Source organism: Chiloscyllium plagiosum, unplaced genomic scaffold (assembly GCF_037043375.1).
Source record: "Chiloscyllium plagiosum isolate Xiang-an unplaced genomic scaffold, Cpla_swu_hap1 HiC_scaffold_7, whole genome shotgun sequence".
NCBI lineage: Eukaryota > Metazoa > Chordata > Chondrichthyes > Orectolobiformes > Hemiscylliidae > Chiloscyllium > Chiloscyllium plagiosum.
Window position 1 is genome coordinate 47,433,648 of NW_028270145.1, and position 23,704 is coordinate 47,457,351.

Below are 23,704 nucleotides of genomic sequence, written 5' to 3' on the forward strand. Positions count from 1 at the left end.
TATAACATTTTTATCGAATAGAATTTTGGAATAATTGGAAGTTGTATTGTTGGTACACAGATGATCTTTCAACATGTTTCACTCGTCAAAAGCAATTTAGTGCAGGTGCTGGGCCTCAGGAATACAAACAAGAGATGCTGGAAAGACCCAGCAGAAATTGAAGCAGCTGTGGCGAACTGTGCAGAGTTAATGTCTCAGATGTGTGCCTTTCATCGGGAGCTTTCTCACTTGTCAGGTCTCCTCAGTATCATCACTGGACAATATCACCCAGACCTTCCAGAATGTGGAATGTTGGAGACTGGACCTATGACCCGAGATGACCATTTCCCTGAATAGCTGCCAAGAAATGTTGGACAGAGAAATTTTAGTTAACTCCTGGGTAATGCCAGAACTGATCTGCAATGAATCAACCCGACCATTGCAACCCCCTCCCAAACTAACACCCTAATATTTGCCCCCCCCAATAAAACAACTTGACTACCCTTTCCGCTACTGTACATGATTAGCCTCCAGACAAGATCCAACTAACTCGCTGACATGTCCACCCCTTTTAGACCAAAGTATGGAGCAACATCGACTAGGAGGAAGGTTTGAGCAATGTGGCGATCTGTCATTTCTGATGATTCTTACTCCTTAGAGGTTCAAGCTGATAGATTGTGCAGTGTCTCCTAATAGCATGCAAACATGTCAACGAAGCATGTAAATATAGAGCTGTGAACATTAAACAAAATGTACTGAACCATGGGGAAAGATGTGACCTTTTAAGGAGCAATAAAACTAAACAATAGTGCAGAGTAAAGGAATAATAATGACTCAACAGAAAGTTGCAAAGATTGTTTGATGGAATACAGCAAGCAAGATCATTCCTCCTGACACATACAGATAACGTTATAAATAATGTCAAAATGTGTTTGGATTTGGATTTTTTATCTGTTTTGAAGATAACATCCGAATGGAATATTAATTGATCAGACTCGCAGATTTATTTGTGGTATATTTCAATCATGAGACTGATTCAAAGGACAGGTTTTTCTCTGGATGTCAGGGCTCAGCCGGCAAGCAAGGACTAGAAGCTTGCACTGTAGAGAACAACCTGTGATTTTCTCTGAATTTGCCAATTAAAGACCAGAGGATGGGCTTACTATGCTGTTCACGACAACAAGTGGGATTCCTGAATCGTGAAGGCCACTGGAAAAGCCTTCCGGTTGAAAGCAGCTGCTGGGTGTCATGGCAGTGAAGTGAGAGTGCGGGTTCCTCCAAATGAGGATGCCTGCTGTATATGGGCATCAGGACCCTGGAGCAAGATTGTGATGATGTCTTCGAACTGCATGCCAGTTAGTATAAATGGACAGAGTGGGCAGAGTTTGCAGATTTCTAAAATCTGGGACTCTGCACCAGACCAGACTACAACATGCTCATGAACACACAAAGAATATAATGAATTCCTTATCTAATGTAACTATAAGTCAGAGCCTGGCATATTTATGATTGCCATCTGCTGCTCTACTCAGTATTAATGTATTATAAATAATGTCAGTTTAAAGTATCAGCCTGAAGGCAGTCCTTGAGTTTGACCAGTTTGTAATGAACCTAAACTCATAGCATATCAAATCACACAATAAAAGAATGCCCGTTCTCCAAGCTTTTCAAATGTTTTATAAAAATGGCCTTGCAGCTGTGCCACTACAGTGGGGTAACCCCTCCAATGATGGTCAGCAATGTGGTTGATTCCAGCCAAGAATGGAAGGCTTCTGAGTTGCTTGGAGCATGAACCTGCCCCATTCACCTGCCCCTTCCCATCTCCCAACCACTTTGGCAGCAGGAGGTTGCCTTCAGAGATAAAACCACCACCATGGTGTGTGGATGCCGAGAGGTTGAATGTAAATTCCCATTTGGGCTTCAACAAGCAATCTCAATTAGCTTTTCAATAATATAATGGGAAAATGTCCCAGGGGCAGAGTGGAGGGAGGGAACTGGCAGACCAGCCAGCAGCATTATTTTTTTAATGCCCTTGTGCCAGTCCCAGGTGGAGACACAGGTCCTGCCAAGTGTCAGTTGATAGCAGGATCCGGGGAGGGGGAGACTGGGATCCGGGAAGCAGGGGAGCTCGAGACCTTCAGGAGTGGGGTGTTGGGGAAAACTGGGAAGGAGAACTAGTCAGGATAGTGGGGAAAAGAGGGTGGACAGAATGAGAGAAGCCTTTCAATGTGTCCCCACCAGTCCAATAACCTTCCCCCACGACCCTGCACCCCTCCACCGCCACCGACAAAACCCCACCCACTTCAACCAATCCCAGAGGTATTTTCTGCTTCCTAACCCTGTTTCAATGTCACATCTGTTCAATATGTACTTTGCACATGATGCAACAATGTAGAGGGTCTGGACCTGTGCGCATATGTGTTTCCAAATGAGTGTGAAGAAACGGTTTTCCTAAAGTTGCAAACACTGCCTCAAAACATAAGACAGTGGAGCAGAAGTGGGCCATTCAGTCTAACCAGTCTGCTCCACCATTTAATAAGGTTGATCTAATAATCCTCACCTCCACTTTCCTGCCTCTTCCCCATAACCCTGGATTCCCTGAATGATGCAAGTACTGTCCGTTGAAGCCTTGAATTTATTTAACGACATTGCCTCGACAGCCTTCAATGGTAAAAAAAATCCACAGATTTACTAACCTCTAGGAGAAGAAAGGTAGGTAGATGCAGGTGGGAGATGACTGTGGTAGGTCAGTGGGGAGGATGGAGCGGATAGATGGGAAGGAAGATGAACAAGTGGGCAGGTCAAGAGGATGATGCTAAGTTGAAGGTTTGGATTTGGGATGAGGTGGGGGAGGGGAGACTTGGAAACTGGTGTTGGAGAGTTGGATGAGGCGATCTTCCTCCAGTCAGTGGGTGGCTTTGAACTGGCGGTGGGGGAGGCCCAGGATTTGCATGTCCTTGGGAGACATGCCTCTATGCTGTAGATTTCTGCATTCTTCCTGTATTTAAGTAATAGTTGACTCCTCTATTTTTCCTGGAAAAGTGCTTAAATGCACATTTTCTCACATTATATTCCCTCTGCCAAGTTTGTGGCTACTCATTTAACCTGTCTATATCCCACTACAGACATTTTGTGTCATTGTCACCACTTGTCTTCCAACTATTTTCATGTTTTCCACAAACCTGAATACAGTACATTCACTTTCATGTTCCAAGTCATTGATATAAATTGTAAATAACTATGGGTCTAACATTGATTGGTGTGGCATGCCACTAATTACCATCTGCCATTCTGAAAATGCCCTCCTCCTCTTCCAAACTCTCTGTTTTCTATTAGTTAGCCAATCCTCAATCCATGCTAATATGTTATTCTAAACACCATGAGCTCTTATTCTACTAAGTAGTGTAACGGTGTTTACCTTATCAAACTCCTTCCGAAAATCAAATATATTACATCAACTGCTTCCTCGTTATCTATCCTGCTCCTAATCTTCTCAAATAATTTTGTTCAGCAAGACTTCCTCATTTTGATGCTTTGCTGATTCTGTTGATCATATTCTGTGTTTCTAAATGCTCTATACTATAGATTCTAAATTTACTATAGATTCTAAAATTTTCCTAACAGGTGTTAAGTTAATTTGATTGTAGCTACCTTTATATGCCTCCTTCCCATTTTACATAAAGTTGTTACAGTGGCAGTTCTCCAATAATCAGAGGCCTTTCCAGAATCTAAAGATCTTTGAAGTGCATCCACTATCTGTCATTCCTTCCTTTAATAACCCATGATGCATCTCTTCAGGTCCAGGTGACTTAGCAGGTTTTAACCCCATGCAATCCCCTAGTAATTCTTTTCTATTGATAGTTTTTGTATTTATTTCTTCTCCTCCTTTTACCTCTTGATCATTTTAGTATTTTTGGAAAGGTATTAGTGTTCTTCTGCTCTGAAGACTGATGCAAAATTCAACTCCTCTCCCAATTCCTGGTTCCCCGTTACTATTTTCTCAGCCTCATTCACTGATTCACCTGTGTTCACTTTGGCCTCTATCTGGTAATTTCAGCTTGCTGTTTGTTCCAGAGGACATGAGGCACCGACATCTCAGGACACGTTCCATGCGTTTCACATCCACAGACATTGGCACTTGACATATGGCAGCCTTTAAGAGTCCTCTTGCTACATCTCCAATTCACTTACACATGTTTCTGCATTTTAGTACTGCACTAACAACTCTTGTTGTAGTGCCACATCAAGGACACTGTATGATTAGAAACACACTAGCTATGGACTGGACTAGGCTGCACCTCCAGCATGTTCGCTTGCTGTCGCAATGCTCAGTCACAGTGAGTCTACTTGGATGCTCAAAGTATCTCTGCCTTGCATGGCCTTGCCTTTTTGTTTTACCTCCTCAGCTGGAGGCACCAGTCTCACAGCTGCATTGCCATTTTGCCTAGCACAGACACAAAGCAAGAAAGCTTGTAATGGTTGTCAGCAGTGCTCAGTCCACAGTGCTACCATAGAGTGTGGCTTAAATGAGTTTGATAGATGCCCCTTCAGGGAAGGCTGGTCAAACAGATTAGAGAGAAGGGAATAGTTGATTTTGATGGAAGAGGATCAAATGGAACTTACACCTTGGCATGGACTGGTTGGGTTGAATAGCCTACTTCTGTGCCATATATTTTGTGTAGTCCTATGAAATTTTATTCTTAAAAAAAATCCAAGTATTGTTGTTTATACATATAATGTTCTTAAATTCCAGTTAATCTATGTCTTTAAAAATCACTTGAAATCTGCTGTGGAGTTCCAGAAACTAGCCTCGGCTGGAATTCATATTGATGTATTCATTTTAATTTTAGTTGCTTCAATTACCTGCTGCAAAATCATTTTCTCAGGTTATACCCTAAATTAAGAAACAATTAAACACTAAGGAACAAAATCTCTGGAAAGTGATGACGTGAAACTGTGCAGAATGAGACTATGTAGTTTGTTTAGTATGCTTTGCCAATTAAGCCTTTCTCCAGAAACGTTTCCCTTCAGTTAGTTATGCAATTCTTTTTTTTTAAATGTTCCTGCATTAATTAATCTGCTTCCACCACCATTCCAGGCATAGTATAGCAACTCACTCCATAAGAAAGTGTTTTCTCCTTTCACCTTTATTCTTTGCCAATTACCTTAAAATGGTGTTATCTAATTACAATATTTTTTTCTCTTCTCTATCAAAACCATTCAGTGCCTTTCATGACATTGACCTAATTTCATCTCCTCTCTGCTCTAATGAGAACAACAGCAGCTTCTCCAATCTCCACATAACTGAAGTCCCTCATCCACAGTAAGAAGAAAAGACCTGCAGTTATATAGAGCCATAGAAAAATCACAGCACAGAAAGAGGTCATTCAGCACATTGTATCTGTGCTGGCTAAATAAGCTAGTGCCATTCTAATTCCATTTTCCAGCAGTTAGTCCATACTCTTGCAGGTTACAGAGCTGAAATGCAGATCCAGATTCCTTTCAAAGAAGTTGATGGTTTCTGCCTTAACCACTGAACTATGCACATATTCCAGACATCAATCACCCTCTTGGTGACAAAGTGTTTCCTCATGTCCTCTCTCATCCTTCAACCTTAAATCTATGCCTTCTGGTAAAGGAAAACAGTCTTCCCTGCCTAATCAAGCCCTGTATTATTTTGTATACCAATTAAATCATACTTTGGCCTCTTCTGATCGAAGTAAAATAACCCTCACTTATCCAAACTTTCCTCGTAGCTGCAATTTTCAAGCCCCAGTGATATTCTTGTAAATTTCTCTGTGCTCTTAATACAGCAATTATGTACAGCACTTCAACTAATAAATAACTCTTGAAGTGTAGTCATTGTTGTAATGTAAGAAATGCAGCAGGCAATATGTGCTCAGAAAACTCTCTCAAAATGCAGTGTGACATTTTCTTTTATTTATTCATGGGATGTGGGTGTTGCTGACTTAGTGAGCATCTGATGCTCATCGCAATTGCCCAAAAGACAGTTAAGACTCAATCACATTGTGGGTCTGGATTCACATGTAGGCCAGACTATGTTAGAATGATAGATTTCTTTCCCTGAAGTACATTAGTGAACCAGAAATTTTTAAATAACAATTGACAGTGGTTATATGATCAACATTAGATTCGCTTTTATTTCAAGATTTGTTTAATTCAGATTACACTACCAACCATGGTAGGATTCAAACCACACCTCCAGAATATTTGCCTGAAACTGGTATTACTAGTCCAATTAATTATCACAATGCACTGCTATATGACTACATAATCTTACTTTTGAGATCTTTGTTGAGGGATTAATATTGTCCATGACACCAGGGTTATCTCTCTCACTATACTTTGAGGTTTTGCTAGGAGACCTTTTACATCCATCTGAGAGGTAGAACTGAAGGCTCATGTTCTGAAGGAGTCATACTAGATTTGAAATATTACCTCGGTTTCTCCCTCTACAGATGCTGCCAGAGCTCCTGCTGAGTTTATCCAGGATTCTCTGTGTTTGTTTCAGATTTCTAGCACCTGCATTTTGCTTTTGCTCACTTGGTTGATTGGCTTGTGTTTGTTGGGTCTGTACCTCTCTCCCTTTTTTAAACAGCGTGGTGTCATTTACAACTTTCTAGGAATCTGGCACTGCTCCCATATCCAAGGAGGATTGGCAGGCTGTGCCTGAAAATCTGCAATTCCCTTTCTCTATTCCCAAGTGCATCCTGCTGGAATCTGGTGACCTGTCTACTTTGAGCCTTGCAACCAGTTATGTTGCTTCACTTTATGTATTTTTTTATCTCATTCAGTATCATTTCTGCCTGCATTAGATTAGATTCCCTACAGTGTGGAAACAGGCCCTTTGGCCCAACCAGTCCACACTGACCCTCCAAAGAGTAACCCACCCAGATCCATTTCCCTTTGAATGATGCACCTAACACACACACGGGCAATTTAGCATGGCCAATTCACCTAACCTGCACATTTTTGGACCGCAGGAGGAAACTGGAGCACCCGGACGAAACCCACGCAGACACAGAACGTGCAAACTCCACACAGACAGTCACCTGAGGCTGGAATCGAACCTGGGATCAAGGTGTTGTGAGGCTGCAGTGCTAACCACTGAGCCACCGTGCCGCCCATTAGTAGCATCTCTGTTTGCATGCGAGGCCAGAGACCAGGCTCCCAATAGTAGGATGAAAGTTTGCAATCACATTCTCAGAACTTGAGAAGTGGATCATGCTTCTGAATGGTAGTTGTCTGGAAGATCCCTTATGTGTATTTCAATGCCATACATGTTCATTAAAAGACCAGCTCACCAAAATTAATTTCCTTTCACCAATCAAGTTCTCCATAAATGAGTATGTGCCATTCTGAATCTCGACTGCATATAAGTGGCATGCAGCAGGCAAGGGGCTGTGCTTGCAGGACTTTGGAGTGAGTAGCCACAGCATTGTCTTGTTTGGGGGAGCATTTGTATATGATTGAGATCAAGTGGCTGTAGTTTACGTTGCATGGAGCATGGGTCGAGGTGGATGGCCACAGGTGGTAGAAAAAAGGCAGGATGACCAGGGAATGGTCTAGAACATTAGTTGCAGGTGACCATTTCAAAAGCCTGAATGATGCTTCAGGATTGCAGGAAAAGCCTTCGCAAGTGCTCATGAAATATGGTACCAACACCTTAAAGTAATAATGGAGGGGACACCAACTTTCTGCCTTCACTGCTCCCCCAACCCCACCATCCAAAAACTACAAGATTCCAAAACAGATATTGCTGGCAAAATGCAGCAGGTCTGGCAGCAACTGTGGGAGAAGGCAGAGTTCATCAGAACTACAAGATTAATTAAGCTCATGCATTTTTAATGAGCTGGGAACCACATAATCACTCAAGATAAGCTAACCAACCCCTGAGGGGAAGTGGTTCTCACTTCCATGTGCTCTGCCAGACTTTGCATCATGGAAGATTCTGCTCAGTATCTCAGTTATGCCCCTTTGTTATCACAAAGATCTTTTTGGTAGTGAACCAACCTCACTCTTCTTCTGACTCCCCTTTCACTATTATTGCATTGTGAGCTCTTTCTATATTAGCTGCTAATCTATTGTCTATCATTTGTAGCCTCTTCCCTTATTTTGCCGTCCTCTTGAATCTATATATTCCGCTTGAATCTCCACTGTATTAATGAATCTCACAATTGTCAAAAGCTGCTATTTTCTATATACTTTTATACTTTATTGGAGAATTTTCTCAGGCAAAGAGCCTTTGAAAAATTAAATGCCTGAACTTGGGCATGGTTGTGAATTTGATCTTTTATTTCATGTTTCTGCTGCGGCAACAGTCAAGATAAGGCATCTGCAAGCACATCTTCTCTTCCTGGCTTGTTTCTCAGAGTGAAATTGCCTCAAGAATAACTTCTGCAGTCTTGCTGGAATTCAAAACGGATTTTTCTGATAGATCTGCTTGAGTGAATGATGACCACAATCGACTATGAACTTCTTCCCCATAGTGATAGGTATCCATCCATACATTCTCATATCCATACATGACTGCCAGAAATTCTCCTATGTTGGGATATCTAGTCTCAGCTGATATTAGAGCTTTGAGTACAAATTATTTTAGTGTTCCCTCATGTACTAATGCAGCTCCCATTTCTTTTATAGATGCATCTATTTGCTCATTAATATCTTTCTGTTGTGGTATGACAAAGGTCATATGCAAGGAGGCAAACCTGTGTTTGTTGAAACTCCTCTTGTATGACCTGAACCACTGGAACTGAACATTCATCAACTCTCATTGTTTTGCAATGTGTTCGGCAAGGAAAATTTCTTCTTGTTTTCTGAAACTGCCAACTCAGAGATGACTGTGATATTTTCAGGAATCTGCTTTACTATGTCAGGTACACTATTCCAAAGACCAAGCATTTTGAATGCATTTGTCTGTTTATCGTGATTTCAGCTTTCCTTTGTCTCTCCATGGCTTCACGTATATTGGCCATTTTGTTTCATCTATACCATAGATCTGGATACATCAGCTACTCCAATTGATCCTTTACATCCTCTTTATGCTTTGTCATCTTTTTGCTGCAATATATCCTGGCTCACTTTCTGGTAAAATGTAGTTTTCAGGAATTCTCACTTTCTAAAGGGTACATTGAATATTGTCAACAGTGAAGATTCCTTGGCAAACTTTATGTTTCAGTATCTCCTTCTCGCATAAAACTTGCTGAAAATTCTTTGACCTTCCAGTGCTGATGTGGTTTCTCCCTAGTGTTGAAATAAGGTAGCAATTGTCTTTATTTGATTAAGAACATTGTGATCCAAGCAAATTCTTTACCATCAAGTTGATTTTGCTCTCACCACAATTGATTTTTCCAATCTTGTGAACTGTGTACTTAAACCGTCCCCTGTTTGAATGCCTCCCATTGTTTGATTACTAGTTTGCCTGCTAATTTTGGATTGAGATTCACCCAGGGCAAATTACTTTCCAGTTAATTAATGCTAGTGCTCCTCCAGGTAATGGTTTATAGACTTGATTATCAAAATTAGATTACTGCTGTGAGCATAAATGTTTTATAAATGCTTACTGTAATAAGATTTGAAAGGAATATAAAATACTTGAAGACTAATGTTTGAGTTTTTTTCCTCATTAAGTCGATCAGCAACTTGTATTGACATAACACTTTTAACATAGTAAAATATCCCAAGGCATTTTGGAGGAATCTTATAAGGCAATATTTGATACTTTCCCACAAAAATACATTTAGGGAAGATGGTCCAAAGCCAAGATAATAAGATAGGTTTTAATGAGTGCCATAAAGGACGAAAGTGAACTCGAGAGGCAGAAAATTTCAACTCATAGTGAAGTGGAGCTCGGTGTCATCAATATCTTTGTCAGAACTGATGTGTCTTTTCATATGATGTCACTCGGTGGGATGTTGACAAGAAATGGGAGTTGTCATGAATGTATGTTGTGTGAATGTATCATACATTTTATGAAGCCAGTGTAAAGGTAAATGTTTATTTATGTATATTTGATAAGATCATTATATTTTTATGTCCAAAAGGTAGACTTGGGTAAATTGGCAAGTGGGGGAATGAGCACTGCAAATGTGTCTATGACTGAGTGGGTGCTGACCTCCTGCTCCTGGTGCAAGTAATAATGTTAGCAGTGCCAATGTCCTGTTCCAATGCACTGGCAGGAGGTAGAATGGACTTTAAGTGCGTAAAATGTACATCCACTTCACGTACTGACTGTCTTTACGAGGACTGCACTAATATCAAGTAGCTTACATTGCGAAGTCGCAGATTAAAATGTCGAAACAGCTTTTCTTTCTCAGCCGTAGATTCTGATCCTCTATAAGCTTAGGAACTATAAGGAATGGTCTGGATTCTGATGCTGACAGTTGGGGTAATACCATTCATGACCAGTAGGTGGGTTACTACACTTGGATAATTTATCTTGGGTGTGTCTCTGATAATGGGCTTCAGGTAATTGAGAGGGGTCCTCCTCGTTTAGGTTTTGAGGTTTTTAAATTGGCAACAGTTTTCCATTTCATATTATTAATTGGTCTTTGAAGTTATAATGGAATGTAATACATTGATGTGAAACTCTTTGACCTGTTTTTTTTTCCAGTTTCCTGTTTAGTTCATTGTTTGCTGAAGTGAGCCTTTAATCTTTTACTTATCTTTGGGGCAAAATTCATCTCATAAAGTGACACATTAAGAGTGACAGCAGCTAGTTGCCCATTTTACACTTCACTTGAAACAAAGACATACAGAGTATAAAACACTCAAAAATAGAAATTGCTGGAGAAATTGAAGAACTGAAGAAGGGCCACTGGACTCAAAATGTTAACTTTGTTTTCTCTTCATAGATACTGTCAGACTTGCTGAGTTTTTGCAGGAATTTCTGGTTTTATTTGTTTCAGTTCTCCAGCATTTTCAGTTCTTTGTCTTATTTTAGTGTAAAGCAAACTGCCAATTCGTTGTTGCCCATTTTGTGCTACCTCCAGTATTTACATAAATGATTGACAGTGGCCTCATAGTACTATCACTAAACTATTAATCCAGAAACTCAGATAATGTTCTGGGAACCCCCGTTCAAATCCCGTCATACAAGATGCACTGCAGAAATTCACCAAAGATCCTTCAACAGTACCTTCCAAATCTGCAATCACTTTCATCTAGAAGGACAAAGGCAGCAGATACAGGGGAACATCTCCATTTGCTTTTTGAGTATTGTGCAGAGTTTTCTTTGATGGTCTTGGAGAAAAAAAACAGACAAGAAAATTACTTTCCTATCCTTTACCTTTTGAACTGTTCAGACAATTGCACCAGATTTAACCATTTGTGCATGAAAGCAATAACAACACTCAATAAATTATTCAACTTCAACTGCAACTTAAACATCTAGAATGCTTTACTTCATTTCTTTTTCATTCTTTGAAGAGTTCCATTAAAAATGTTAAGATATGGATTTAGCTAAAAGAATATTAATTGTTAGTGGACAAAATCAATATTGACATTAAAGTTTGGAAATGTAACATCTTTTGTTCTTGTTTAATGTGTGCTACAAATTGTTACTTTTAATAAATCTGGTAAATTGAATTCCTTGTGCCACACAGTTCTCAGGATGGTATTTGTAAATGAAGCAGCTATTCAAATTAGTAACCAAATTAGTAAAATTTAAAAGTCTAAATGCAAAGCAGCACAAATATAGATTTAACTATCATCATTGGCATGAAACAAGACAAAATTATGCCTGTCCTGAATATTCCCAGTAATGCTCCTTTGCTGCTACAGCTGGAACTAATCAGCTCCAGAATTTTAAAAATCATGAAAATATATCACTATGACCTCCACTGCATTTTGTATGTGCTGGCTGAGTCAGGCATTATCTGTAGCCTCTCCTATCACAGACAAAGAAGACAGCTATGAGCATGACAGGCTGTACAAAACACAAATGGGGGTGTGGAGTCAAGAAAATTCATGCAGAGAAAATTTACTTAGCATTGATCTAAATCTAGAATTGTTCGATAATGGTGAAATCATAAGTTTAGTTGCTTTCTGTCAACAGCTAGGACTTTTATGTTCAGTGCTGTTACAGTTATTGAATATTAGCAAAATTATTTCTCTTTTACTCACAGATGCAGTTAGGCTGGAATTCAACAGTGTAACAGTGAATAATGTATTGATACATACGAATGTAGGCACTGAGGTACCACAACCCACTTCGGTTATAGGAGAAACTGGAAATCTGAATGCACATTCAACAAAAACAGTAATATCAATGGAAGCAGTAAATGTTGAAGACACTGCAACCACATCTACTGAGTCAGAGGAAGAAAAAGCAAAAAAACTTCTCTACTGTTCTCTATGCAAAGTAGCTGTAAATTCATTGTCACAGCTGGAAGCACACAACACAGGTCAGTACTATCGTGATAATTAATTTGGCAGAAAGATCTGCTAAACTTTCCTGTAATGTAATACAGTTGTTCCCGTGGGACCCTTAAGGATCTAAGGAGAGATATTAATTAATTATGTGGGCCCAAAAAACTTGCATAACTGGAAAATGTATTGTTTCCCAGAAAACATTGTGAATTAAGGCACAGTGCCAACTAAATAAGAAAGAAAAATCCAATTACTGTCAATTCTGAAGAATAAGTACATGTATTGCCTGTCAGCAGGCATGCCAGAGAGATTATTAATGTAGGCAACCAATTCGAAAATATCTGAACTGGCATATTTTTTCCAACAACATAAATTCAACTACAAAGCAATCATCAACAAATTTGTACTTTGTATTGTCATTGTTTAAATAAAAATACATTTTCCTACAAAAGATTTCACTACCTTAGGATTGAACTCCCAAACTCATTCAATTTTATAAAGCCCCTCTCTAATCACCGGCCTCTTGAGCCTAGTTCCCCTCATCTCTTCAGCAAGTTTTCCAACCTGAGATTCAGGTGGACTTCTCAACGTGGTGAGATTGCCTATCACCCCAGCAGTTGTCAGTGCTTCCACTGGTAGGACTACAGAGCTGCTGGTCAGCTGAATTGCTCTGCAAGGCAGAATTTCCTCCTGAGATGGGGACAGAAGTCATCTTGGCTTATTACCACAGTCCAAAGATGTGCAGGTTAAGTGGATTGGCCAGGCTAAATTGCTCATAGTGTTAAGGGATGTGTAGGTTAGATGGATTAGCCATGCGAAATACATGAATAGGGTAGTAGAGTCGATCTTGGTGTGATGTTCTTCACAACGGGCTGAATGACCTGTTTCCACACTATAGGGATTCTATGATCTTTACCTGGTTAGCTTATATGTGACTCCAGTCCCACAGCAATGTGGTTGATTCTCAGGGATGGGCAATAAATTCTGGCCCTGTCAGCAACACCCTCATGCCATGAATGAATAAAAACAGAAGAGGGTGCAGTAAATTTCAGCTTATATAGTCTGATGAAAATAGGCCGTTTACGTTTAAATGGCATTAGGGTAGATTTAAACCAAGATGTGTATGATAAATAAGTTTATGAGGCACTGTAAGGCTGTTTTCTATTTCAGCTGCTGTATTCCTCTTTCTTTTATCCCCTTCCCCTCAGCTTACCTTCTGTACTCCATTTATCAGCTCACCATTTTCAATTTCTAGTGACTAGATTCAGAATTAGTAAGATGATATTTTATAAACTTATTCAAAAACTTCCACTCTATTATAGCAACTGGAATTTCTCTATATTAAATCGTTTTTCTTACACCAATGGTTCTGGCAATGACAGTGAACAACCAGTAGTCAGGTAGCAGCAAGATAAACTAAAATGGTAATCATTTATAAAATACAAGAATGTTGGTAAGCCTAAAGGTAGCAGAGCATGACTGCGTGATGAAGTGGGAACCATTAATCCTTGAATCTAGGTGTATCCTATGTATACCACATCCCCAGGCTTGATTCTTTCCTCTTACCCAATCATCCTGAGCACCCTATCCCCTCCTTCCACAAATGCCAACATAAACCGTACATTATGAAGTATAGGCAAGTATTGAGATTCTAAAGTTATTATATTTTAAACAGGCTCCAAGCACAAAACAATGGTTGAAGCTCGGATTGGTGCCGGTCCGATCAAATCGTATCCCAGACCAGGATCAAAAGCTAAACTTCAAAATGGTACAAAGGGTTCAGGATTACAAAACAAAACTTTTCATTGTGAAATCTGTGATGTTCATGTCAACTCAGAAATTCAACTCAAACAGGTAAATAAATAGTAAACAATACTCAAGAAATGAAAACCACTTTCAAAATAAATGACTTCTTTTTCATTATATAGGTCAGTTTCCTGTATTAAATAAATTCTTGATATTTTATCTCTTGCAGCATATTTCCAGTAGGAGGCACAAGGACAGAGTAGCAGGAAAACCATTGAAACCTAAATATAGTCCCTATAACAAACTGCAACGCAACTCAAGTATTTTGGCAGTAAGTTTATTAAAAATCCATTTCCAGGTTGATTCAGTGCTAAAAATTATAAAGTCTTCCATTTGTGTTAATGACCTGCATATAATGTGCTCTGGGGAAGAGTGCCACACCCAATTTGTTTGGCATTTTCCCTGTCCGTTCTCTAAATCATATAACCTGTGTATTCAGGTCCCCAACACAAACATCCAGCAGCCATGTCTCAAAACTCTTGTGGCCACCTATTTAGCTTTTCTGCTAGGACTTTGGTCCCAAGTCGGTTCAGGTGGAGCCCATCCCAACGATGCAGTTCATACATGTCCCAATGCTGATGTCAGTGTCCCACAAAATGGAATGCCTCTTTCCTGCACCATTCCTTTCTTTATTTACCTATTTTTCTTATCTCAATGTCAGTTTGCAAGTGGCACAGGTAATAAAATCCAGAGATTATAATCCTTGAGGTGCTGTTCTTTAATTTTGTACCTAATTTCTGATATTCCGCAAACAGCACCTCTTTCCGTTGTTCTTGGACTCAACATGGACCACTACAACTGATCCTACCTCTCCCACACCAAAATCCTTTCAAACTGGTCTGAGATGTCCCTTGGCTGAGTTTCAAAAGTTACACTTCATTTATCGGTTGATACAGAGTTCACTATTTGGTTGACAATTTTAAAAAGTTAATCTTTTTTGAAAATCTTTTAATGTAGGATGTAAAGATTTTTAAAGAGATTAACTTTTGAGGTTTACTGTGCAAGCTTTGAAGCATTTCTTGAATGGGAATGTTTGCACTGCTAAGTGTGTGTGTGTGTATGTGAATGAGAGCCACATTTGATTGTTATAAGTCTTTTTTTCATCTCCATGTGACTCCCAAGGTCTACCTCTGGTGGAATACTAGTAGTGGCTTTCCAGGTCACCAGGAGTATGAGGGCCATATGTTTGTTGGTTTGTTAGGCAAGAACTACCATACAAATAGTGGAAGTATTTCATGATCATTATTCCATACATATCAACCCTGGGTCAAGCAAAATATTAATTCACACTCAGTATATTTGTAAAATTTAAGAAACAAATTGCAAGTATTGAATTTTTATTATTAGTCGTTTGAAATTTCATAAGGCAATTTTTGTTTTTCTTATCACCAGGCAAAGATAGCATTTCAAAAGGATTTAATAAAACCGTTGGCACCTGGTTTTCTGTCAAATCCTTTTGCTGCTGCTGCAGCTATGACCTCTCCACTGCCTCTCCATGCCCGTCCAGCTACCTCGCTGTTCCAGACCACTGCATTAACTCCTGCCCTTTTGAGGCCAGCACCAGGACCCATTCGTGCATCACCTGGCTCAATTCTCTTTGCACCTTATTGATTCCTTCCTTTCGTGGGACAACATGAGGCCAGTAGAGACAGGAAAGCAGAAAACACTTTTTCCTTATGTTTGTCCATGCTGTAAAGATTGATACCTGGTCATAGGATCTTCCATGGACAGTTGGATCTCAGTGCTGGAATTATGAGATTTTTAATTAATTTACCAACACCAAGTTGTGATTTACAATGGAACTTTTATAGGGATTTTGCCCTTAAGATATATAATTATTTTTATTTGGAGTGAGTCTGTTCACTGATGGAATCCATCTACAGACCAAGAGCAAATAATTAATTCCTGTTGCTGCAGACTTGAAATCGAGAGTCTTCCTAATAAACAGAGGTATATAAGAAGTTTGTTGATGTAAATGGACATCTCCTGGTACATAATGTAATGCATTATGTAGTAAATTGTGAATAACATATGAACAACTGAATCTGTAGTTTAAAACAATGTTGTGCAGTCAGGGATTGTGAAATGCTGTTACAGACCTGAGTGCAATACTGTTATAACTTGTGTAGTGATAGAATTGTTTCAGGTCTAATTTAAAAATCTAATGGTAATTTATGTTTAATTGCAGTATAGGTGCTTGCAGATATTTACAGAACATTCTGTGAACTTTTTCTTTTACTTATTATTTCGTCAGGGTAACTTACCCAGTAAGTTCATAAAATGCAGATAGTACTGGCTCATGAAACATAATTCATGTATTGATGTTTTCATTTTTTCTCTGTGTTAAACCGGTTTTACTTTTTTGGTAGCATTTTGCCAGTTTTGCTGCTAAATAATGTGAACGATGCATTTGAAGTATCAGCTCAGTGTATTGCACAATTTATGATGATTCTCTTACAGAACTTTTTAAAAGATATATTTAGGTCTTTTTGTTTTACACATCCTATGACTTCTTCCATTGTCATGTTAAGCAGTCGTGCTGCTACATTAATTTGTAGCACATCAATGCAATAATGTACAGAAAATAAATAATTTTAGAGAATATATAATTTTAGGCTTTACTGAACGTGTTGCAATACCATTTGCCTTGAAAATAAAGGCTAACAAGATATGCAGTGCATAAAACAAAAAAGTTGGTGTTTGTATTTTTCAGTACTCAGTATACATTATAGCAATTAACTCTGGGTGAATTCCATCAAGTACACCTTATAAAATGTCCAGTGTTTAATACATGTCGAAATAAAACTAACACTGTGTACCATTTCAGATGCGATTGATTTTTTTTCAAATCTATTGATTGAAAATTGTTCAACCATATTTCTTTTAATGTTAGTAATATTGCTGCTTTGATTCCTTGTTTCAATTGCTGACATTTATAAATAACTAAAAAAAAGTAACTATTGAAGTGCCATACAGATCAGTGCTGGGGCCATAATTTACAGAATATATTAATGACTTGGGTGAAAAAAGTGTATGTATTATCGCCAGGTTTGCAGATCACACACAGGTATGAGTGTAACAGAGTCTGTAGACGGATTTAGACAGAGTAAGCCATTGGGCAAAAATATGGTGATATTGTGTGAAATTTATGCATTTTGGCAGGAAGAATGGAGGAGCTGAATAGTGCTTAACTAGGTAAAGACTGCAGGAAGCTACAGCACAGAAAGGTTTGGGAGTCTTTATGGATAAATACTAAAAAGCTAGTATACAGGTTCAGTACATAATAGCAAAGACAAATTGAGTGTAGGCCTTTATTTCAAAGGCAATGGAGTAAAAAAAAGGGAAGTGTTGCTAAACTTATTCAAGGCACTAGTCATATCGCCGCTGGAATACTGTGAATAATTCTGAGCTACTTATAAATGAAAGATAGACTGGATTCGGAGTCAGACCAGCGAAGGTTTACCAGGGCTGATCCCAGGACATGAGGAGAGGTCAAGTCGGTTGGGCTTGTATTTGTTGAAGTTTATAAGAATGACATTTGACCTTATTGAAATATACATGATTCTTTGGGCATTTGGCAGTGTAGATGTGGAAAGGTTGTTTCCCCTTGTGGCCGAGTCTAGAACCAGATTTCTCAATCTCAGTAAAGGGATCATGTATTTAAGACAGAGATGAGGAATTTCTTCTCTCAGAGGGTAGTGAATTTGTGGAATTCTTTACCACAGAGGACTGTGGTGGATCATTAAGTATACTCAAGGTTGAGATAGATTTTTAATCAGTAAGGGAATCAAGGGTTGTGTGGAAAAGGCAGGAAGGTGGAGTTGAGGATATCAGAGCAGCCATTCTCTCATTGAATGGTGGAGTAGACTCGATGGGCTGAATAGCTTCTACTCTTACATCTCAACCCTTTAACTACAGCCTAGAAAAGTTAAACAACAGACAGCTTAAGTAATTTAGACTGGCACACTTTGTTCTTCTGTAATGATTCACAGAGAGGGAGTGAATTCCAGTTAGATGTGGTCTTCATATGCAGTGCATAAATCTGAGGCTTATATTCATTTTGTTTTCAAAGCTCCAATGCTGCAGATGCAAAAACATTAATAGTTGACAGAGACTTATCTAATCAATAACTGAGTTTCTTCCTTTCAGTAATTGAGAGTATGCTGCAATGACATGATAATAGCCTTTAAATTAAATATGTATTAGTTCTACAATACCAACAGGCAAAATTGACAAAGCAGCACCAGTGTCAGTTACACCAATTGTTCTGTCAGTTAAATAGTGTAAGCCAAGGATGGAAACTAAATAAATTAATTAAAATGATCTGTCAAAATATGTCTTTAGAAAGCAGTCAAGTTTAATAGCTATATAGCTTCTCCAATTTATCTTTCCTCCTCCTTATCATTCATTTAAAAAAAAACTAAAAGTTTACATCTAATCTTCAAGCTTCAGGATTATTCACCTTATTTGAAAAGTGGATCATTTAATTCATATTTAGCAACTAACTTGTCTTCTCTTCGGGATATCCAATTAAGAAGGTTGGATTTGAGACAAGGATAATCTGATCTGTATATAGTTTGTTGACATTGAATTACACAGTTAGCCACCTTCAGAAATGTTGAATGTTACTAAGACTGGAGACAAAATCAAACAAATATCAGCTGATTGCCAGCAACTAACATGCTATTTGTTCAGGATTCACATCCTCATCTAGATAAGACTGAAACTCCCATTACCCTTAACATCAACTAACCCTCATCGTATTGCTATATCCTAATGAATGACTTTTAAATCTATATACTTGCTTTCAATAGCTTCCATAGTATTACTGGACCAGCATTAGCAACTTCTTCCTTGGCTACCTTCGGGTATGCACTGCTCACTTCACTAACACAGATTCACTATTCTGCCCATATTTTTGAGTGCTCCTTCAGGATCCTCCACTCTGAAACATCCTCCAAAACATCTCTTGGACTTGCAACATCCCATCCTACCTTGGCATCTTATTTTGGTTATTTGTTTTTGGCACCATTTCCCTGATATAGATATGAACAACTCAAAAGATCATAAGCAAAAATTATGATCAGTGCAACTTGAGTTAGGCTGCCCATAAAAGTAACAATCCATCTGAGGGTGAATTATTCCCTACTGAGAGCATCGACTAATTGTGTTCATTTATAGATTTCAATGAAGCTCCAAAAATATCCTGCAATCTTTCTTCAGATAGAAGGACATTTCAAAATGTTTAAGTTTTCAAAATGCAATGTTCTGATTTTGCTTTATGTGTAAGGAAATTAATCATGAACCCCAATCTAACTAGAAAAGAGTCTTATATACATTTTCAAAATCACTTTTTAGTCATTCCAACTCAGGTAGTATATTAGCACTGATGTGAATCACTTCTTTTGGTAATTATTAAGCCCAATTTCTTCTGCCAAATTTTCTCATACTTTTATACCAAGGAGTTTTTTTTTTAAATTGCCTGATTGAAGCAGCTTTTATGTCAGTTTTGTGTTCTTTGAGCAAAGATCAAGATGCCTAAAGTACTTTTCAAAATAGGTGTAATTTTGAACACCATATACGATAGAAACACCACTTACAACAAAAGTAGAATCTCTACCCCAAGCTCTTTGACCTACCACTCCCTATTCTCTTCTTCCTGTTTACTCCTATGGTTCATCCCTCTTTCCTTTCATATAATCACTTTCAGACCACATATGAATAGTTTATGTTGCAATATGGGTGTAGCTCTGGGGACCACTGATGGTACAAAATAGGTACACAAGGCCATCAATATGTATGGCCAAACTGTAGTCATGAGGAGGGATGTATATTTTTATGTACTCAAGCCAAACCTCAGCTAATGCTGACCACCTACATAGTCATAAACAATTAATAAGCAGTTCACAAAATGTTACCTGTTTGGAGCATGGGTATGCAACACACAACAATTCAGAATGTAGCATGTGGTGCAATAGACACAGTGTGAAACAAATTAAAATCAGAAGGAACATTGACCAGCGATTGGACACGCCATGAGTTTGGGTGTCTGATCAAGGTTGCTCCAGTTCTACAATGATAAGTAATGGTCCAGAAATTCCAAACAAGGTTAGAAAACGAACCTGGAAGATCTTTTAAAATCCTTATGTTTTGATACATTCTGCTATGGAATTTTTCTGAACACGAGCTTCCTGTTAAGGAACATTGGAGACTAATCCAGAATTCATTGCAACAAGCAGTGGAGTAGTTCAGCATGGAAACCACAGTAAGTCCAATATTCAATAGCATTCTAAATGACCCCAGCAGCCCACTTCGATGGCTGCTGTTAGAAGGTAAGTTTGCGAATTGGATGTCAAGTGACTAGGACAAAGGGGACAAGGCGGCAGGTTAGTGCAGGATTGGAGAGAAAGGTAGGCTGAGTGTTGCATGAATTGGGTTTTCAGTTCAATAGTTACCCATTGAGTTACAGCAGGTTTTTAAATCCTCTTCAGTAACTGCTAGGTTTGAGTGAGTTAGTACCCTCTGAAATACGATTCTAAAAGGAACTTATTTGAAGGGTTTCAGATGAAGGGTAATATTTTAGGCAATTCACACATAGCCATCTATATGGGGCTTTCTGCATATTCCCAACACACAACTCCAATCTACCCTGCAGGGACAACTATCTGGCCATCAAAATGTCTGGCACATTATACTTAGTTGAAATAATGCAGTCAATTTAAAGTGAGATTATTGTCGAAGATTGGATTTTCAACACACAGTAGGCCACTGACCAGACCACACTTTTGCTGGGGCAGATTAATCCCATTTTCTATATCTTATATCATCTTTTTCAAATATCCAGTTCCTTTCTTTTGATAGTATAAAGCCAGGTTTTCAGTGTTGTGTTCACAGAAGTGCTCATTCTTAAATGCAAAGTTTAGAACAGAAAAAAAACAAATGAGCCATTTTGATTTGTCTTTAATCCTCTATCTGTGCTAGGCCTACAGGAACACAGACCCATTCTTCCTACAGCGATGAGGCTCATGGAATTGCTTTCAGTTTCCTCCTCCTTTTCCTTGAATTAAGGAACCTGGGCACTGAATGCAAATTAGGAAGGTCCCTAGATGGGAAGGCCACCTTAAATCAGAAGGGATAAGAGCTGGACAGAGACTCAAAATGCATCCTTGGCCTCAGTAATATTTTTAATTTGAATATCCTATCAATTCGGAATACTTCAATTCTTTTAAAGATTTCAATCATATCTTTTTGAAGTCAATGTTAGAATTCTCTGGCACCTCAAAACTGAGATTCCCTTAATCTAGGTATTCCCCTCAACCTTTTCTTGGGTTTCTAGCTCCCTGAATGTTCAACTATAAAAACTGGAATAATATCTTGATGCAGCCTAACCGCACTTTGGATAGAAAGGACTGTATTTCTTGTTTAATTTTCAATTAACCAGACAATATGTGTTAACACTTTATTTGCTTTTAAAATTACTTTGAAGCACTGGTCATTTATTTGAAGTATTAATATTTTTCCTTGATCTTATTCCATCAAATATCTGTCTGATCATTTTATAGATATTATATTAGATTAGATTAGATTACTTACAGTGTGGAAACAGGCCCTTCGGCCCAACAAGTCCACACCGACCCGCCGAAGCGTATACCACCCAGACCGATACTCCTACATTTACCCCTTCATCTAACACTACGGGCAATTTAGCATGGCCAATTCACCTAACCTGCACATTTTTGGATTGTGGGAGGAAACCGGAGCACCCGGAGGAAACCCACGCAGACATGGGGAGAATGTGCAAACTCCACACAGAGTCGCCTGAGGCGGGAGTTGAACCCGGGTCTCTGGCGCTGTGATGCAGCAGTGCTAACCACCGTGCCGCCCCATATTTTTTTTTTCAAGGTGAAAGTCACAGAATTGTGGTCACCATCACCAAAATGTTCACCCACTAACAAGCCCATCACTTGTCCCGGTTCATTACCGAGTACCAAATCCAAAATGGCCTCCCCTCTGGTCGGACAATCTACATACGGTGTTAGAAAAGCTTCCTGGACACACTGAACAAACACCGCCCCATCCAATCTACTTGATATAAAGAGCTTCCAATCAATATTTGGGAAGTTGAAATCGCCCATGACTACTACCCTGTGGCTTCTGCACCTTTCCAAAATCTGTTTCCCAATCTGTTTCTCCACATCTCTGCTGCTATTGGGGGGCCTATAGTAAAAACCCAACAAGGTGACTGCACCTTTCCTATTTCTGACTTCAGCTCATACTACCTCTAAAGGCAGATCCCCCTCAAACTGCCTTTCTGCAGCTGTTATACCATTTCTAATTAGCAACTTAAACTGAATAGAATAGAAATTTATTGTCATATGTAATTTTATATGAAAAATACAGTGAAAAGCTTTATAAGTCATCCCACTATGGCAACTACATCACTGACAGAAGTCATCCATAATAATTTTAAAAAGTAAAATTATTTAATCAGTATTCAGATAGAGATAAAATTGCATTTTTAATTTAGTAACCACTAGGATATTTCTGGATACATATCCTTTTAAAATATAGGGATTCAATGATAGTGGAATGAAATAAATGTTCCAACAAAATAAGTTGAACAGAGTAACACAGACATATTAAAAACATATTTACAGCACTGATGGAGACCATTCAATTCATCATTCTCATGCTGACCAACAAGTAGCTACTGAGATTAATCCTAATTTTCAACTCTTGCTCCACAGGTTATAGCATTTCAAATGTGTATTTGAGTTCTTTTAAATGTTTTGAGAGTTTCAACCTCCACCTCAACCTTCAGACAGTGAGTTCCAGATCCCCACCAACCTCTGGAATAAACACTTTCTGCAAATCTCCTCAAAACCTTTTATCCTGGATCTGTAGCTCCCCCCACCCCCATCACCTTAATTCTGCAAGTAGCATCAGTAAGTAAACAAGCTTGTGATTGGTATTTCAACGGTTATATTAACACAAATATTGTACCAGGGATTCGAGAAAGCATCACATACTACTGATGTTTTTTTGTGAATTATAAGCCAGTTATTCAAACAATGACATTCTGTGCAATATTATTACTGTTCATCGAAGGAATAAAATGATTATGAGCGTTCACCTGGCATTAAAACAAATAAAATGTTTTTCTCATCTTCTGGAATCAATTGAGCAGGTTGCTGTTGGTCCTTGAGAAATAGCCAGTAGACATAAGGCTTGTCTTAAACTGCAAGCAATAATATTCAGTTAATACCATTTATCCAGCTTAGTTCTTAATTCTACTTGCTTGTGATCTTAACTGGTCGATCCTGACTTTTATCATTCTCCATTTTGTTAGCTGCTACTCTTTGTTTTATGTGTCATGCTCTAATGAAGAAAATAAAAGTACTTACAGCAGAGGTAGCAGTCACATGACTCACATTCCCTCTAATTTTCTTTCCAGTTGTATGTGGCTGTCCATGCATGACAGCAAATTCCAAAACCAGAAGTTAATGCTTCAATCTGTGTGCAGAAA

At 38.7% G+C, this 23,704-nt stretch overlaps 1 protein-coding gene and 1 long non-coding RNA gene across 11 annotated transcripts in view; one reads left to right on the forward strand and one right to left on the reverse strand.

Annotated features, from left to right (window-relative positions):
* The window catches only part of znf385b (zinc finger protein 385B), a 433,921-nt gene extending 416,920 nt beyond the window's left edge, over nucleotides 1-17,001 (forward strand). For all 10 annotated transcript variants that reach the window (XM_043693506.2, XM_043693507.2, XM_087988974.1 and 7 more), the window contains 4 exons: nucleotides 12,129-12,407; nucleotides 14,048-14,226; nucleotides 14,348-14,449; nucleotides 15,571-17,001. In XM_043693506.2, coding sequence (XP_043549441.2) covers nucleotides 12,129-12,407; nucleotides 14,048-14,226; nucleotides 14,348-14,449; nucleotides 15,571-15,789 — 779 coding nt within the window. In that variant the 3' untranslated portion in view covers nucleotides 15,790-17,001. The remainder of the gene's footprint in view (nucleotides 1-12,128; nucleotides 12,408-14,047; nucleotides 14,227-14,347; nucleotides 14,450-15,570) is intronic.
* Nucleotides 1-23,417, reverse strand: LOC148149607 (uncharacterized). Its single transcript, XR_015757660.1, has 3 exons — nucleotides 23,312-23,417; nucleotides 11,141-11,244; nucleotides 1-336 (listed from the first exon to the last, which is right to left on the reverse strand). It is a non-coding gene; the product is annotated as an uncharacterized LOC148149607 (long non-coding RNA).
* Nucleotides 23,418-23,704: the final 287 nt, after the last annotated feature.